This window comes from Chrysoperla carnea, chromosome 4 (assembly GCF_905475395.1).
Source record: "Chrysoperla carnea chromosome 4, inChrCarn1.1, whole genome shotgun sequence".
Classification (NCBI taxonomy): domain Eukaryota; kingdom Metazoa; phylum Arthropoda; class Insecta; order Neuroptera; family Chrysopidae; genus Chrysoperla; species Chrysoperla carnea.
Genome location: NC_058340.1, coordinates 64,924,110 through 64,941,373, shown reverse-complemented (window position 1 = coordinate 64,941,373; position 17,264 = coordinate 64,924,110). Strand labels below are relative to the sequence as shown.

At 28.4% G+C, this 17,264-nt stretch overlaps 1 protein-coding gene across 1 annotated transcript in view; it reads left to right on the top strand.

Annotated features, from left to right (window-relative positions):
* Positions 1 to 17,264, top strand: part of LOC123298518 — a 149,349-nt gene that overhangs the window by 92,752 nt on the left and 39,333 nt on the right. Inside the window, exon 4 of the mRNA XM_044880547.1 lies at positions 101 to 229. Within this exon, the coding sequence (XP_044736482.1) occupies positions 101 to 229 (129 nt within the window). The remainder of the gene's footprint in view (positions 1 to 100; positions 230 to 17,264) is intronic.

Sequence of the window (17,264 nt, the reverse complement as noted above, 5' to 3'; positions counted from 1 at the left end):
ACACACGCCATTAAAATATTTGGCAATTTACAATAAAACTAATAATAATAATAATAGATAGTTTTTTTTAATTTTTTTTTGTCTATTTGTAATGTTTCAGGTAGAAGACGAACTTCAACAGCAGTAGACAACTCCAGTAGTAATTATAGTTCTAGTAATAATTCAACAAAATTTCAATTAGTATGGATATGGTTTATAATTCTAGCATCGTCTATTGTATCTGTGTCAGGTAAGAAAATATATAAACATGTTTTTACTTTTTTTATACAATATTTTTATACAGTATTTATCGTACAATGTGTCCCAGAAAAACCGTTCTTAAGAAGACTTTCTAATTTAAAAATTCTAAAAATTCAAATTTACATAAAAATGTCCTTAAGTATTATAAAAATACTCTCTTAAAAGTTTTTGAAGAAATTCTAAGTAGAAAAAGCTATAGTCATATTGCGTATGACTCATTAATGAAGAACATAAAGAATGAGTCACTTAAGAATTATATTTTCATACATTAAATCGATGAATAGACCGATACGTCTTTATTAAAGCTAGGAATATTTATTCTGGGACATGCAATATACAGGAGTGTCCCACGAGAAATGAACGCCCTTGTTGCATCAGATAGATGATTCAAAAAAGTTCAAAGACTTCATACACATTTATTTGTACACGTATGCATACGTTCACGCCAGCGTAATGTTAAAGCTCTCGCATTTCACTCGTAATGTCTTACCCCACTCCCACCACTGCCTTGCCGGTATTGCACGCTTCTGTTTGGCTGCCTCTTTTAATTAATAGCTGATTATCTTTTAGTCTTAGAATTTTATTTTCTACCTGTTGCAACAAGGATGCCGTTACTCCTAGAACACCCTGTATACATTCTCATTATCATAACTAGATGGGTATTCCATAATAAAACTTGGTTGTTTTATTAGAAAACTTGAAAATTTATTTTAAGGGCGATTGCCTTGAAAAATTTACAGACAGTAACCGATTAAATAAAGAAAAGTTTTTATAAGATTGATTTTTACATATTTTGATACAAAATAATGCTACTAAAGCTTAGAGGCTAGGGCTCAAATGTTATTTGCCCAAATCTATGGATTATAAAATCTTCGAATGGTTTTCTAAATTTTAAATATACATAGATTTAATTTATAAAATAAAATATTAAAATTAATAAAATATGAAATATAATTTTGAAATGATTTATAACCGAACTTTCAAAAAAGAAAACAAAATTTATGATATCAAATAAAAATCCTACATTCAAAGATTTTAAAAATTATGACATTCGATATCATTTTATTTACGTTTTTGATATGTAAGATAAACAAAACCAGTGGGTGGGCCTTTCTTATCTCATATAAATGGCGCCCTTTTGCGTTTATTTTCAAATTTATTCCCACGTTTTTATGTCTTAAAAGTTAATACATTTGTCACGTCTATAACACAAATTTATACCCTTTTAAAATTTTTGCATTTAAAAATGGGAAGATCGACCCAAGATTTTCAATAAAGGTTTGATTTATTCCAACTTCGATTCTATCGTAAAGCTTCGTGTTCCTTGTTTGGAAAGAGCTTCCTAAAGCTTTGTTAGAATTCTCTCAATAAAGAATACAATAAAAGCCATGATTTGTAATCCTTTGCCAAAGCTGGCTAACTTCGATTCTCTCGTGTTTCATACTTGGAAAGAACTCTTTAAAGCTTTATTAAAACTCTCCCTACAAATAAATGTATTTTTTTTTTAAATACAACGCAATATGTTTCCTGTAAATTAAATAAATTTCTTAAAACTATTTATCATACAAAAGTTTTATTGTATTCCAATAAAACTTTTTATAACTTAATTAATTAAATGAATTAAGTAATTATTATTAACATTTAACATTTATGTATATACAAATTAAAAGACACAATATAATAATTAATAAACTTTAATTTAAACATTCATTGATTTTAATAATAATAATTGATGGAATAAATCAATAAATTTAAATATTTGTCACCTAATTTTGATTCAAATGAACTTTATGAATTGAATACCAATTAAATATATAATTATCTTATATTATGTTTATTGTATAATATAATATTGTTATAATGGTTAGTTTTATGTAGTCTAGCAGATTGTGGCAAAATTGTTAATCCAGTAATGACTTAATTCAGTCGTTAAAGCTCTTTTGTAAATTATGAAGATACCGTGATTTCTTTTTAATTTATCTCACTATTTTTAACCCCCGAACCAAAAAAGGGATGTTATAAGTTTTACTGCTATGTCTGTCTGTCTGTGGCATCGTAGAGCCTAAACGAATAAACAGATTTTAATTTTTTTGTTTCGTTTGAAATGTAATTTAATGAAGAGTATTCTTAGCGATGTTTCAAGTGCGAGTTTAGGATTCCGTACCCGGAACAACTAAAAAATAGGTGATGATTTTCAAAATCAGTACAGTTTGAAGAAGGCTCTAAAGAAAACGGTAATTTAATGGAGAGTACGAGTTGAGGATTCCGTATCCAAAATATTTGTAGGTTTTTGTTTATATTTTGTAAATTTTACTTGTATGAAGTCTCCTCTGATAGATAAATGGTTAATTTAGATATATCTGCTGTACTAATTTGAATAGGATGACCTTCACATGTCCTAGTTTATAAATGTATAGGACATACCATATATATAATAACAAACTGTTAATACACATCTATACAACATGTGTATACATATACATACCTATTTATGTATTAGTGACTGGCTGGCAAACAGTTCAATGGTCCTATTAAAAATAAAATGCTAATGAACGTGTGCTAATAACTATACACTAACTACATTATTCTAATCCAACTTTGAAAATATTTCATTCATATAAAAAGTATAATCATATAAAAAATATTTCATTTATAACCAAATGACACGATCGGAAATCATTTTTATTTTGTATTATGTAGTATGTAGATGTATGAATACCGGGTGGTCTTGTCTCAAATTTGCATTGCTTTTATAATATACTAGCTGTGAACTACCCGCTTTGCTGGGCAACATCCTCACTTTCACCCCTCCCTCAAAAATATTCTTGCATAAAGGTTACAATTTTGTAATGTACACGTCTTGCTGTTTTGATACCCCACTTGGGGATATTTGAAAATATTCGTTTATTCATCCCCACTTTCTCGATCCACCTTTCCACCTCCGAAGGTTAAAAATAGATAAAAACAATCCTTGAAGCTGGTTGTATATCTTGTTCAATATTTGAGCTTAATCGATGCACAATTTTTTAAGCATTTGAAGCACATCCCTTTCAACTCCTAACTCCATTATATTATGCATGTATTATACATAAAAATCTTACTTTTGAATCACTCTATCTATTGGTAAAAAACACATCAAAATCCGTTGCTTAGTTTTGAAGATCTAAGCATAGCACATATCGGGTTGATCTTTTTTAAACTACTAGATATTACAATTAATTCATACAGTAAAAAGTAAAAGTAGCTAAAAAATTAAATTCTTTCAAGAATAAAACGTGTTTCACTTCTAAAATTTATGCCATCAATTTTCAGAAAATATCTTGTAAATAAAAAAGTATGCGCCACATTTATAAGGTACGAAAGTAACATACTTCCTACCAAGTTATCACGACACGTCTCGCTTTTCATATTATTAAAGATCAGAAACCTTTCAAATGGAGGAAAAATCCAATGTCTCGACTCAATATATCAACGCCAAGCTGAAATCACTACTGATAGAAGTTTTAAATTTCGAGAGGATATTGATTTTTTAATGTAGGTGTAATTTAAGAAAGAATTTTTCGAAATTCATCCCCTAAAAGATTAATATAAAAGAAAAAGGTTAGGTTAGGTTAGAGTGGCTGTCCTGGGTGGGACATACTTACACCATAAGATCCGTTGTGATATCGAAAAAGGGTTGGCCCATCCTCGGCCACTACTTCATGAACCATTTGGTGCTGTTTAAGTAGAGCAGAAGAGCTTTGACATCGACGGACTTCAAGTCGAAGAGGTCGATAAAGAGAGGCTGGCTCAAGTAAGTCCATCTCTTCATGACAAGAACTGGTCAGTGACAGAGCAGATGAAACATTGTCTCTTCCTCCTCACCACTGTGACAACTCCTACCGAGTGTCCTCGGATAGGATACTGGAGAATAGGAGAGAAATAGGAGAAGAAGTGAAAACAAACAATTGACTGAGTTAATTGTTGAAATACCATGTATAAGCAGTGTTGATAACTCTGTCACATTTCACATACATACATATCTGACATATTTAACTGATATTCTCATATAATGCGCAAGTGTTGATGCGCAATCGTTTGTTTTTTTGACGTCATGTAAATAACAAAAGATATTCACTTTGATATTCCTATATTAATACATACTATAATATTTGTACCATGTAAATAACAAAAGATATTCACTTTGATATTCCTATATTAATACATACTATAAAATTTGTACCTAATTAACGCCCTCGTGGGTAAACAGTGATGTTTACAAAAAAATGTTTCAAACAAAAGTTGTTTATTTTTTTGTAAGGAACATTTTTTACATTTAAACTTTTATTCTATCTCTAACGGTTTACAAGATGGGTACTACGAACCCATGACCCAATTGACCCATGTTGCTCATTTACGAACTTGACCTCACTTTTTACGTCCTAAGCACGCTGTAAATTTCAGCTTGATATCTCTTTTCGTTTTTGAGTAATGGACGGACGGACGGACGGACAACCGGAAATGGATTAATTAGGTGATTTTATGAACACCTTTACCAATTTTTTTTTTGTAGCATCAATATTTTTAGGCGTTACAAACTTGGGACTAAACTTATAATACTATGTATATTTCATATATACATGGTATAAAAATGACTCCACCTGTACAAATGTATAAATACGTATGCATGCATGTGTGTGTATGGGCTTATTTATTTCAATAACAATAGAGAAGAAACATTGAGAAGACTGAAGAAGAAGCGTTTGAATTGTTCGTTTGTTTGGTGGTTACATTGATGATTGCATGTTTCAAAACATCCATGTTCGTTTTGGGTAGAAAACGTTTTCTGTAGGTACGTCTTAGTACGGCTTTGAAATTTGTTCATATTTTTTTAAATTTATGATGTGCTGTAAAAATATTTAAAACGGAATAAATAAATCATTAGAATTTTTTTTATTATGGTTAATAATTCTTTCTTTTTTTTCTCTTTAGAATTGTGACACGCATTACAAATTTTATTGAAAAAATATATATTCAATCTTGTAAAAAATTTGCATATATTTCGCATAAAATGAAAGGATTTGAAAATATTTGAAATTCCTGGTTATAAGTTATCATGATTCTAAGATAGAAAAATGGATAGACTTTGCAAAATGTGTGTAATTGGAAATTATCTTAGCGAAGGTTATTAATCTTTCATTCTGAATAAAACAAAATATTGTTCCAGGAATCATTCTTTTGCGAATTCCAGATTTTAATGAAAAAACTCAGATCCCAATAGAGAGGCTCAAAGATGAATTTTAGTCAGTTCAACTGACCTTGATCTCAACGATTACAGATCTTATGGTGTTGATTGAAACTAGGACTTGAAAGTTGATAAATATTTAATTTAGTTTATAGGATATCGAATTGGATTGAACTTAAATTCCTTTGTCTTTTTACAAATTCAAACCGAAATAGTTGATAAAATTTTTTATTGAATTTTCTGAATAGCTGTCCAAATTCTGTCAAGTGAACTTGCGGTATGTGCAATTAATTCACATGTGTTACCGACCGACTATACATGTTATCGACTGTTAAAAATATAATACAAACCTCAATGTTTGTGTACACTAATTCGTCAATTCGCTTCAAATGTCCATTAAGCTGCCTTACCTGACGCTGATCTTACGACTTGAAAGTCTGAAAAATATATTGCTTGTACATAATATAATAAAAATTTGTTGAAGCTCGAATGAGGGACGGTGTTGGTAAAACATATTGGGAGAAAATTGAGGCCCTGGACCGATAAACAAAACATTTTTTCGTAAGCTACTGGTGGTTCGTAGCCCTTCTTCATGCTAATTTATACAGTAAAAAGTGGTTTCAAAATTAAAAATCTCAAAGACTACAAATCTGCATAATTAATAGGGTATTATCGTTAGTCAAAAATAAATCATGAAATTTAAAAAAAGTTAAAATTTATGTAAAAATATACTTAATTATTCTGATTTCGAGTCATAAAAGCACTTTTTTCTTCACGTGACCTAAAATACGGGGAAGCCCAGTTGTGATGTCATAGCGCTATAAGTCATAGACCATCAGTTACTTCAGTGTAGACAGCTGGGTATAATATATACATAGAAAATAAGTATTTATATTTATTATAATCAGATGTCTATGAATACATCTGTCAAAATTATTTGTGTTACCTCTATTACGTATTACGTCATCAAATTGGATGCCCGCGTTTTTGACAGATTAAAAGTGGTTTAAAATTTAATTTAAGTTTTTGGCAAGAAAGTGTGTGTATTTTTCCGAAATAGAATTTTTGGTGGCTTATTATTAGCAAAATCAACATTTTGAAGTACTTTTTCAAAAATAGTAGAATACCCTATTATTTCAAAGAATTTTAATTTTAAGCATTGTTTCTACAAAAAACACTTATTTTTGTATAAACATCGACATTTAATCCGTTCACTAACCCTATGAAACTTGCGTGTTAACCAACGTAAACAGTTTACATATAATTTTCAAATCGAGAATGGATTTCGTTATAAGATCTACAACTGTTGTTTTTATCTTTTTAAGAAACAACAAAATTTTTTTAAACACACTTCTTCAAAAAATAAAATATCTTAATTATCATTATTTACCGCTAATATAAAAAAAAATACTGTTATAATAATTATTTAATTTATTTTAAATCAAAAATTTTTTCAGCTGATAACTTTACATACTCTTGCGATAATTTAATTTATTTGTGTCTGATATTATTCACATATGATCTGATTCGACGGAGGACGCGAGACTTTTAGTCCTGGTGCTCGATTAAATTCATAAAAATACATTTCGAAATCCATGTGTTTTTCTTCAACGACTTAATATTGAAAATGAGGCAACCTTTTCACAGTATTCGGAAAACTTATATTTAAACGATTTCGTATAAATAAGTATAAATAGAAACGTTTTCGCACGATATTTGCTTGCTGGTTGGAAGTTAAAACAAAAAAACTGCCAAAAACCGACATCTAAGTTGCCTAGGTAGTTTGAAACTAATCAATTTGTATTTTTTGTTAAAATTTTATGTTTTATCATTTAAAAAAATTGAATTGTGAAAGTTATCAGGAGTTAAAGAAAACAGAGATAATTTAAAGTAATTACAATGAAATTTTTATGTTACGTCATAATAAATATCCTAATCAAACCAAATGTAATGTCCTCACATATTGGGTTGACTACTAAATCAGAAGTATGTCTTTTTTAAACTAATACTACAATTAATTCATACAGTAAAAACTAAAAGTAGCCATAAAATTAAATTATTTAAAGAATTAAACAAGTATTTTACTTCTAAACAGAATACCTTAAATTTTCAGAAAAATATCTGGCAAATAAAAAAAGTTAGCGCTAAAATTATGCACTGTTTTGGATGGTCAGACAACGGACACTCCGTTTTACCGGCGGGCAAAACTGTTTTCCTATAAGATTCCAAACGAAAACGAACATATGTCATTTCCGCTGCTACAAACAAATTTTTAAGCACTGTGAAAGAGAATGCTCCGCTGATGAGAATTTTCTTAGAGGAAAAAGTTCTTAGGCTAAGTATATTAATGCCAAATAAGAATTTTTAATGATGCATTATGTCAATGACATCATATTTGACATGACAGGCACCAGTACTATATTCTGTCTTCAAAAGAGCTTCTTAATTTAACTTTAATAGTCACAACATGATTACAATTTTAGATTTCGCATATTTATTTATAAATATAGATTTTTATGCAAAATTGTGTAATCCATTTTACATTCCATACTGTCTGTCTGGTACACTCTCTGAGATCTGCGAGTCTGTGGGACAACAAAGACATCAAACCTACTTTAAAGTTCATTTATAATTAAGAAAGAAAAGGGTCAAACAATATGTTTTTTTATTAGTTTTTTCGCCCAAAATTGTTTTTTTGATTTGTCATTTATTTGTTTAATTAAAATTTTTTTAATAATGGCATAAAAACAAAAATTTGTTTATTTGATATTTATCTTATTGACCTGGCATGCAAACTAAGTGAAGAAAAATTTATCACTAACTGTTTCCACATCCTATAAAGAAAAACTTGAATATTAAATTTTAAAAAATACACTTTTTAGACTCTTAATTAATAAGGTGGCACTCTTGGAAATAATTTAATAAATTTGCTGTTCATAGCTTGCGTTTCAAAATATAACATACCAACGTACTGGCGAGTAATTAGGTTGTAAATCAAAATTGTATCAATATTTTTAAGCTTGGAACTAAAATTTGTATACTTTGATATATATTTCCTATATGCAAGGTATAACAAGTGAAATTTACAAAATTTAAACAACCCCCGACAAACTTTTTAGTAAGAAAACTCTCCATTAAATTACTTTTTTCCTTTAAGCATTTGGAAGATTGTCGGGATCGTTTTTTACGGGTACGGAATCCTAAACTCGTTCTTGAATCATAGCTAAGAACACCGTCCGTTAAGTTACCTTTCAATTGAAACCATAGACAGGCACACACACATAGCGGTCAAACTTATAACATCCCTTTTTTTTAGTTCGGGGGTTAAAAATAACAGGATCAAAGACAGTTTTTTGACGTTAAAAATTTTTTTTTGTCTTACGATTAACAGAAAAACAAGAAGGCCATTTTATGTTTAATAACATTTGATGACACATATTTTATTGCGTTTCCAGGATATCGTTGAACAAATCTTTAAAAAATTAAAATTTTTCTTTATCATTTTATATAAAAAATGACACATTTTCATTCAGACAGGAAAGCAAATAAAAATATATACATATTCGAGATTATACGAATTGATTATTTCCAATATAATAAATTAGCACGATTTTTATCGTTTTCAATGTAATAATAAAATATAAAAATTTAATTACATTTTCAAATCATAAAAACACTAGCCATTAATGTTTGTGCAAATAAAATTCAAATTAGGGTAAGTAAATATTATTCTAAAGCTCATACAATAAATAATTTAACCCCATTAGAAAAAAAGAGGGTCATCCTCCCAACCATCATCGTATATACACGGTAAGAAATGCATGGCGTTTTTAACAATGCTAGTATGGTATAGAGACAGATACTTAAAAAGTATCCGATAATACTCTATATCAGACATGGGCAAACATGGCTTAGAGAAGTCCCTCAGGCAAGTAAGTCAGTGACAACCTAACCAGTGACAACCAAGAATACGAGTAGAATAGAGAGACAACATTTTTTTTCTACCTATCTCATTACTATTAGAGAAACTGAGATAGGAAGAAGAGTCGTATACCCGTCTCGCTTCCTCCTCTATGAGCAATGCGGACTTGGATAAGGAGACAAAGAGACACACAATAAAGTTATAACAATGGTGACTTCGACTTAAAATAACTCGCCCATGGCTGCTCTATATAATATTGCCGTGTAAGATCCATAACTATGGCGTTACGGCAATAGAATGAATAGAATAAAAACTTTGACGCCACTTATATTGGTCTTGGTCTTGATTGCAGATACCGCAATTCCTACTTGTTTTTCCAGCTATGATTTTTGGCGCGTTTATCAATACGCATTATTGAACTACGATCCAATTCAGTATATGTGTAAACACTATGTTTGTTGTCACACTGCTTGTCTCTCTATTATTCTTAACCTATTTTTTCATTTTAATAAATATTTCTGGTATGCCATTAGTAGCATCAGTGATATTACAATGTTCAAGAACATTATTCGCCAGAAGTATTGTGGATATCACCATTAAGCATGGGCCTGCCATCCATGCTGACATCAGCTCATGTGCCCTAACTGTTTCTCATGTTTCGATTCATTTTATTGCGTTTACACCTATACTTACATAGTAATGTCAGCAATAAATTTCTTACCGTGTACTTATCGGTCATATTACAGTACTAAAGTCGTTAATCAACTAGAAGCTAAATAGGACAACACTAGAGAATATTGTAATAATAAAAGAAAAATGTTTTTAAGTCAGCAAATAAATTGATATCGATTTTCTAAATACATAGAATAATGTTTGAAGTTAGAGGTGTGCAAGCTATTATTCAAACAGGCACTACAAGTCAGAATCGCTTTTATATTATTATGTACTTAATGTTTGCTCTATTGTTGTTAATTAAAGAATGGGGTGCAGTTTTAAATAATGTTATAAACCATCCCCCTTTTTTATTCGTATTTATCATCATTTATGTTATTAAAAAGAATTAGGTCAAGGTTGTTCAATTTAAGTTGTGGATGTATATCGAAATTAGTACCCAAATCGAATATGGTGTCTCCAGACATTCAAGGTTTTTTTATTCCCCTAGCAGTACTAAAATTGAGGGTTTATATTTTGCGTATCAAATAAGATTTCAGAAGGACAAATCCAATGAAATATTTACTTTTAAAATTTTAAATTTTCGAAATTAGCTCTTAGATTGAGAATTGAAAAGGATAGTTTTACTAAAGTCAATTAATGAGTATTTTATAAGTCTTCTGTATAAATTTCTAGTTGATTCTCTGTACGGTTTACGAAAAATTAAATGTGATTCACTTTTAATGTTATGGTTATAACACTTAGAATGGCAAAACATGTTTTTTGAAATTTTTTGAAAAATTTACCATTCTTCAAAATTCTATGACAATTTCTTACGATATGCTAATTCTACAATCTATATTTATCTAACTAATCTTTAGACCGCAATTTTTTTACGAATGACTGCAATTCCATGATGTTTTCATACATAAATTACCTGCATATTCCTTAAAGTGTAAATTTTATAGCATGTTAAATGCAAAATAATATATTATCTTCACAGTATATACAGACAGACGGACAGACAATTATCATAGATAAAAAGTAATTAACATGTCTTCTTTATTATAATATTAAAAATAGAACGATATTGGTTATATAAAATTTTATTTTACCGGATGGATCAGTAAAAGGGTGTCCCTTTAAAAATAACGCAAGAAGAAGTAATTTTGATAGAAAACACAGTTTTTTAATTAAAATTTAGAAAAAGTCATAAAGTTTGCAGGATAGGGTTGTACAGGGTGAACCATTTTAAAGTTAGAAAGTTGATACTCATAAAAAAATTAAAATTTTTTATTCAAAACATTTTTGCGCTAGTCGTTAGCTATCGGAGGAAATACAGCGTAAAAATATGTCATTATAGCATTCAATTGTAAGAAAGCACGCTACGTCACCCTGCCTTTGCTGTTTCATTGTCAACACTTGACCACGCCAATGGGCAACCATTCAAATCCTGCGTTAATTTTAGGACAACCTTTACTAATACCTTAATCGAGTATGATTAAATGATAATATCCTATCTTAGTTTCACAAGCTTTTTTCTGAGATTTATGAATCGTTCTTTGAATTTAGTAAAAATTACTGATTCACCCGGTACACAAATTCGTGCAAATCTTTAATAATGAATATTTAAATATGTGTATTATAAACCCATAACATTGTAGCAAGTACTAAATATGCTAATTAACTTTTATTTTACATATTTTAATAAAAAAAGGATTAATTACTGCGGTATAAGAATATTAGTGTAAAACATATGTCTCACCAACACTTGAACACTTTTAAAATCAGAGCAGGCGGTATAATATGGCGTTATGTGGTCAAGTTCAAATTCTATGCGATAAAATAAATATTCTAAGAATATAGTAATTATTAATGACACATTTTAATATTGTTTTTTAAACGGATGAGTTTGCGTTTTAATTTCTAGGTCAAAAATTATTTTATTCATCTCGAAAATCGAAGTCATCAATTTTTTATTATGTCTTTACGTTTTCGTGTGGTAAATCCGATATTGATTTTTAATTTTCATGAGATAGAAATACTAATGATAATTACAGTTATAGTTAAATAAGTTTTACTATAATTTTTTTTTTTAATTAAATAAATTTTTTCTCTACTTAATCACAAACTTGTTGGTCTGAGTAAACGGTCATACTTACCGTGATTTGTTTTTTAAATGTACATTTTTTGATTGATATTAATTATTACTTTAAGAATAATAATAAAATGTGTAAATCTGTCTTTGCATAATGAGTTGAAAATTCAAACTTTTCATAGAATTGTTAATGGACAGTATTTAATACCTTGAGAATAGAAAATCTTGTTTAACAAATTTTAGTCTGACTTGGCATAATGGGCTGATAGCCATAATTACATTTTTCAAGCAATAAAATTTCAATGTGAAATAAAGGACAAAAGCTATAAATAAAAATACTAAAAGCATAGGCGCCATCAGAATTACTTTCATGGAGGTACTTTTATGCGTCTTTGAAACTCCAAGTTATAATTGAAATAATAAGATTAACAAAGTTCTGAACAAAGGACCTCGATAGTTTTTGATAAAATCCCTGAAACGAAACTTCCTGTGTTCCTGAAAATAACTTTTTGATTATTCTGTATCAGTAAATTTCATTCTGTTTCAAAAAAAATTTTTGACATCAATGTTTTTGGAAATACTGATCGTGAAAAAAATAGGCCTAGTGTCGATTTCAATGTATCTTTCGTTTAAATCAATAAATCTCAATATATACAGAATACTCAAACAATTAACACAGATTTAAAAAAAATAAAATCTAAACCTCACTGCGTCAATTAATAATTACTTCAAAACCAGAAAAGAATAAATTTAATAAAACAAAATTAAATTAACTATAAAAAACGGTATTTTAATAAAATTAATATATTTTCGCACCCTATGATATGAAAAATTAATTAATAGATAATAAATAATAATAACACTTAAATGAATTTGATTATATAGTTTTTTATTATTTATTAAAATTAATATTAATAAATAATAATCATAATTATTATTATTAATAGTAAAAGTTTTTTTTTTTTTTTCATAAATAAACCAACATGAATTGAATCGATGAATGGCTTTCTATATCATCATAAGTAAAATTGTTATATGCATATTAATTCTTTTTTTCTTTTTGTCTAAGTGTAGCATACTAAGTGTAAATAAAAAAAGATAGCCGTATAGTCATCGTACTTAAGTTATAGCACTATCTTTTTCTTCTTAATCTTAGGGGGAGTTAAAAAGAACAACTTTATAATTATCATGAGCTGGTGTTTTAAAAAGTATCGTATTTATTTATATTATTTTTATTAATTATTATAATTTTCAATATATTTATTATAATTTTATTAACAATAATTTTTTGCATTTATTTTAATTTTTTTTGTATTTTTAATTTTTATAAATAATGATTAATAAAAGAATATGAAGAAGCGTGCACATGCAGTTATTACAAAATGATACAATTAATTTTAATTTTTAATGAATTAACTGTAGGGGGATATCAAGTTTTGTAGTGCGTGCCATACAATATGCACTATCGCAAAAATTCCTCAAATTAAAAAAAGTATATGGTATTTTAAAAAAACTGATTTCCGTGGCACGATTTCTCTTTATATAAGATAGATCGGTTTCAATGCTATTTTTTACAGACTAGTTTAAAGGATCTTAAATATGGTGGCATAGTAGGTTGCCCCATTTATCCGCTTTTGTCTCAGAAGGCATTTTTTATTCGAGAACTTTCGTTTAAAGGACGTTTTGAAAGAAATGTGAGAATTATTTTGCCACAATAGAATAATTCAATCACAAACTATTTTTTTAATTTTTTCGATTTTAATAACTTCTGATTTAGATAGTTTTTCGGTACCTATTCCTTAAAAAAAAACAAAGAAATTTTGAATTTTATTTGTCTATATTTTTGGAATATATTGTGTTTAATAGATACATAAAACACAAAAATCCAGCCTTTTAGAAAGTTCAATCAACATTTTAAAAAGTTTTCGGTAACTATGCCTTAAAAGCTACCAAGAAATTTTGAAAAATCATTTGTCAACTCTTTATTATAACGGGAATTATACTGGGAAGTTATTCGTTACACCTTTTAAGAGATTGGAAATTGGCTTTCACCTAGGAGGCTCGGGTTCGATTCCCATTATCGGAATCATGCTGCAAGAGATTGCTCTTACATTTAAAAGCTGAAATGTGGAGAACAAATAATAACAATTTGGTTGACGTCTTGAAATTCACTTTCTGAGGGTAATTGGTCGTTAGCATAGCCAAGGTAATAAAATCCATAGCGCAGGAATTGCGTCAGCTAAACGAATTCCCTCAGAGTTTGAAAAACCGACATATTTTTCTTAAAATCGAATATTGTATTTTTATTTCGAAAACTAAGCGTCTAGAGATAAAATCACAAACTCTTTTGCTTATAACTGGTCAAAAAATACAAAAATATTTTTTATATTGAAAAAATTCAACTTTAATTGTATGCAAGATCAATGAGATCCATGATTACCATGTCGGTTACCATATTACCGAATTTCCGAAGGAAATGGAGATATTGCTTTTGTACTGATGATGGAATTTTGAATAAATGTAATTGATCTTGCATACGATCAATAAGAAATAAGAATCACTAGGTCGTTACAATCTCAAGGGTCCCTTCTGACCCACACCACGGCTTGTTTATATGCCAATTATATTTATAATTTGCATCATCTTGTATTATTTTCCTTAATGATAATAATAATAAAATTAAGACCAATGTACTTTATACACTTACCCATATTAAGTATCAAGTAAAGTATGTACCTATCTATCTATTTAATGCATAATGCATGATATGATATATTATTTGCTACGGCCAGTAATTTTTAGCGTGCATTATTTTTAATCCATTACAATACCTACCTAACTTTAAAAACTATATTTATACACTTTTAAATACCTTACTTTACCACTTATTATCGTACCTAGAAGTGTTAAGGCTGTTAGTTAGGTGAGGTACCTCTTGTCTTAATGACAATCCTTATTAACCAAATCAAAAAAAAAAAGTGATATAAATGTATTAGGATTAATTTTTAGTTTATTGATCCTGTTTTAATTTAATAAACATGTAAATTTATTTAGTAGGAGATTAGATTAAGAATTTTATGAATTGAAAAGAATTCAGTTGGAAAAATTCTGACACGCAAATTATCCGTTGATGAAATATGCTAAGTCAAGAAGTAAATAAGCTACCTTCCATATAAATTGTTAAACTATTTGTACCTTATTTTTAACTTTGATCATGAATTTTGTTATAACTTCATGATTGTGAACGAAAAATAAGAATAAAATTTTTCGATATCTACCTTGGTTTTCGAAATATCGAAAGCTAAATAATTAAACAAAATTTTCGATATTTTGAAAATTACTCCACATATCGAAAAATTTTATTCTTACTTTTCGTCTAATATTGTCAAGCTATAACATAATTCACTATCAAAATTGAAAAAATATATTTTTTTTATTTTGTTTCTCCACTCATGCTCATGCATCCTAATTAGTCGGACACAACGGGTTTTTTTCTGTCTTCAATAAATTTATTAAAGTGTTAACTTTCATTTAAATAGTTTTTTTTGTCAATTTCCACCGACTACTTTTAGAGAAATCTATGAAAACTTATCATCTACCGTTTTACCATAAAACGCCTACTGTTAGTGTTAAATACGCCTACTTTTGAAGTCATAAATTTATTTAAATAATCGGGCAACACCCCCTGAAATTTTCAGTATCGATTCAGACTCATATATATAATCCAACTTAATATAAAAAAAATCAAGCTTTTTTTTACAAAAATTACAAAACTTGGGAAATAGGTAATCAAACACACAATGCACACCATATGTTAAATTTTGAAGGCGATATACCTCATCGTTTATAAGATAATTGCGATTAAAATTGACATATTTTACACGTACAGCATGAGAGAAGCGTGAGAAGATATAGTTCCTTCTTTTGCTTAGTAGAAATATCACCATGTTTAGGAAAAACTGATATGTTCTAGAATTATATGAAATTGAAAAATATTCATCAAATAGTTTCCATGAATTTTTTGTAGAGGGTGGCCGGAAAGAATTTGGCGAGCGAGACAACTATAGGATCGTTGAATTTATCTGATTTCTTAGATTTCACCATTACTGTAAGCTATTAACACTTTAAAAATATTTCACCTCCAAAATTAAAGAGGAAAAGCAATGATAATGAGTGTTGCAGCGAATATTTTCCAACACGATCGGAATAGCGTAAATTGGACAAAGTGTACCTATTTATATTCACGCTTAAATAAAAAAACCCAAAAGACGAAACGAGAAAGAATTCTCATTTGAAATGTCCTTTTTTTCTCAATTATAAAATCCTTTTTAGTTGAAGAAACCCATTAATTATGGATTAAATCAAATTTTTGGCATGTGAAAATTTATTAAAGTTATGAACGTGTATTTGAAAAAAATTGTATCAGGCGCCGTTTTTCATTAATTTAAAAATTGAAATATATCGTGATTAGAACCGTGCGTCAAAAATTTATTTTATTGTTATTTTCATGTAAAAAAAAAAAGAAAGTGTTTGAAAAATTCATATCAAACTGTTATCATCAGTATAAATTGTATTTTCATGCTAAGAAATTTTTATTTCACTTTAAATCGTAACTATGAAATAGATGATGTTTTCTTAACCAAATATAATAATTTAAATTTTTATTAGGATTCCGTTTCATTATTATTTCACTCGTTATAGACAAGTTTATAAAAAGATTATCTTATATTCGTGCACTATTTGTGATAACAGTATACAATACTAAGACATTGTATCAGTAAATATACTCAATTTATTTTTTGCTTTGTTTTTTCAACCAATCATATATGTAATATGCAAGATATACTTAGTTTTGTCCCAAGTTTGTAACGCTTAGAAATATTGATGCTACACACAAAATTTTGATAAAAGTGTTCATAAAATCACCTAATTAGTCCATTTCCGGTTGTCTGTTCGTCTGTCTGTCAACACGAGAACTCAAAAACGAAAAGAGATATCAAGATGCAATTTTTATAGCGTATCAGGACGTGAAAAGTGAAGTCGAGTTCGTAAATGAGGAATATAGGTCAATTGGATCTTGACCGTTAGAGATAGAACAAAAGTTTAATTGTAAAAAATGTTCCTTATAA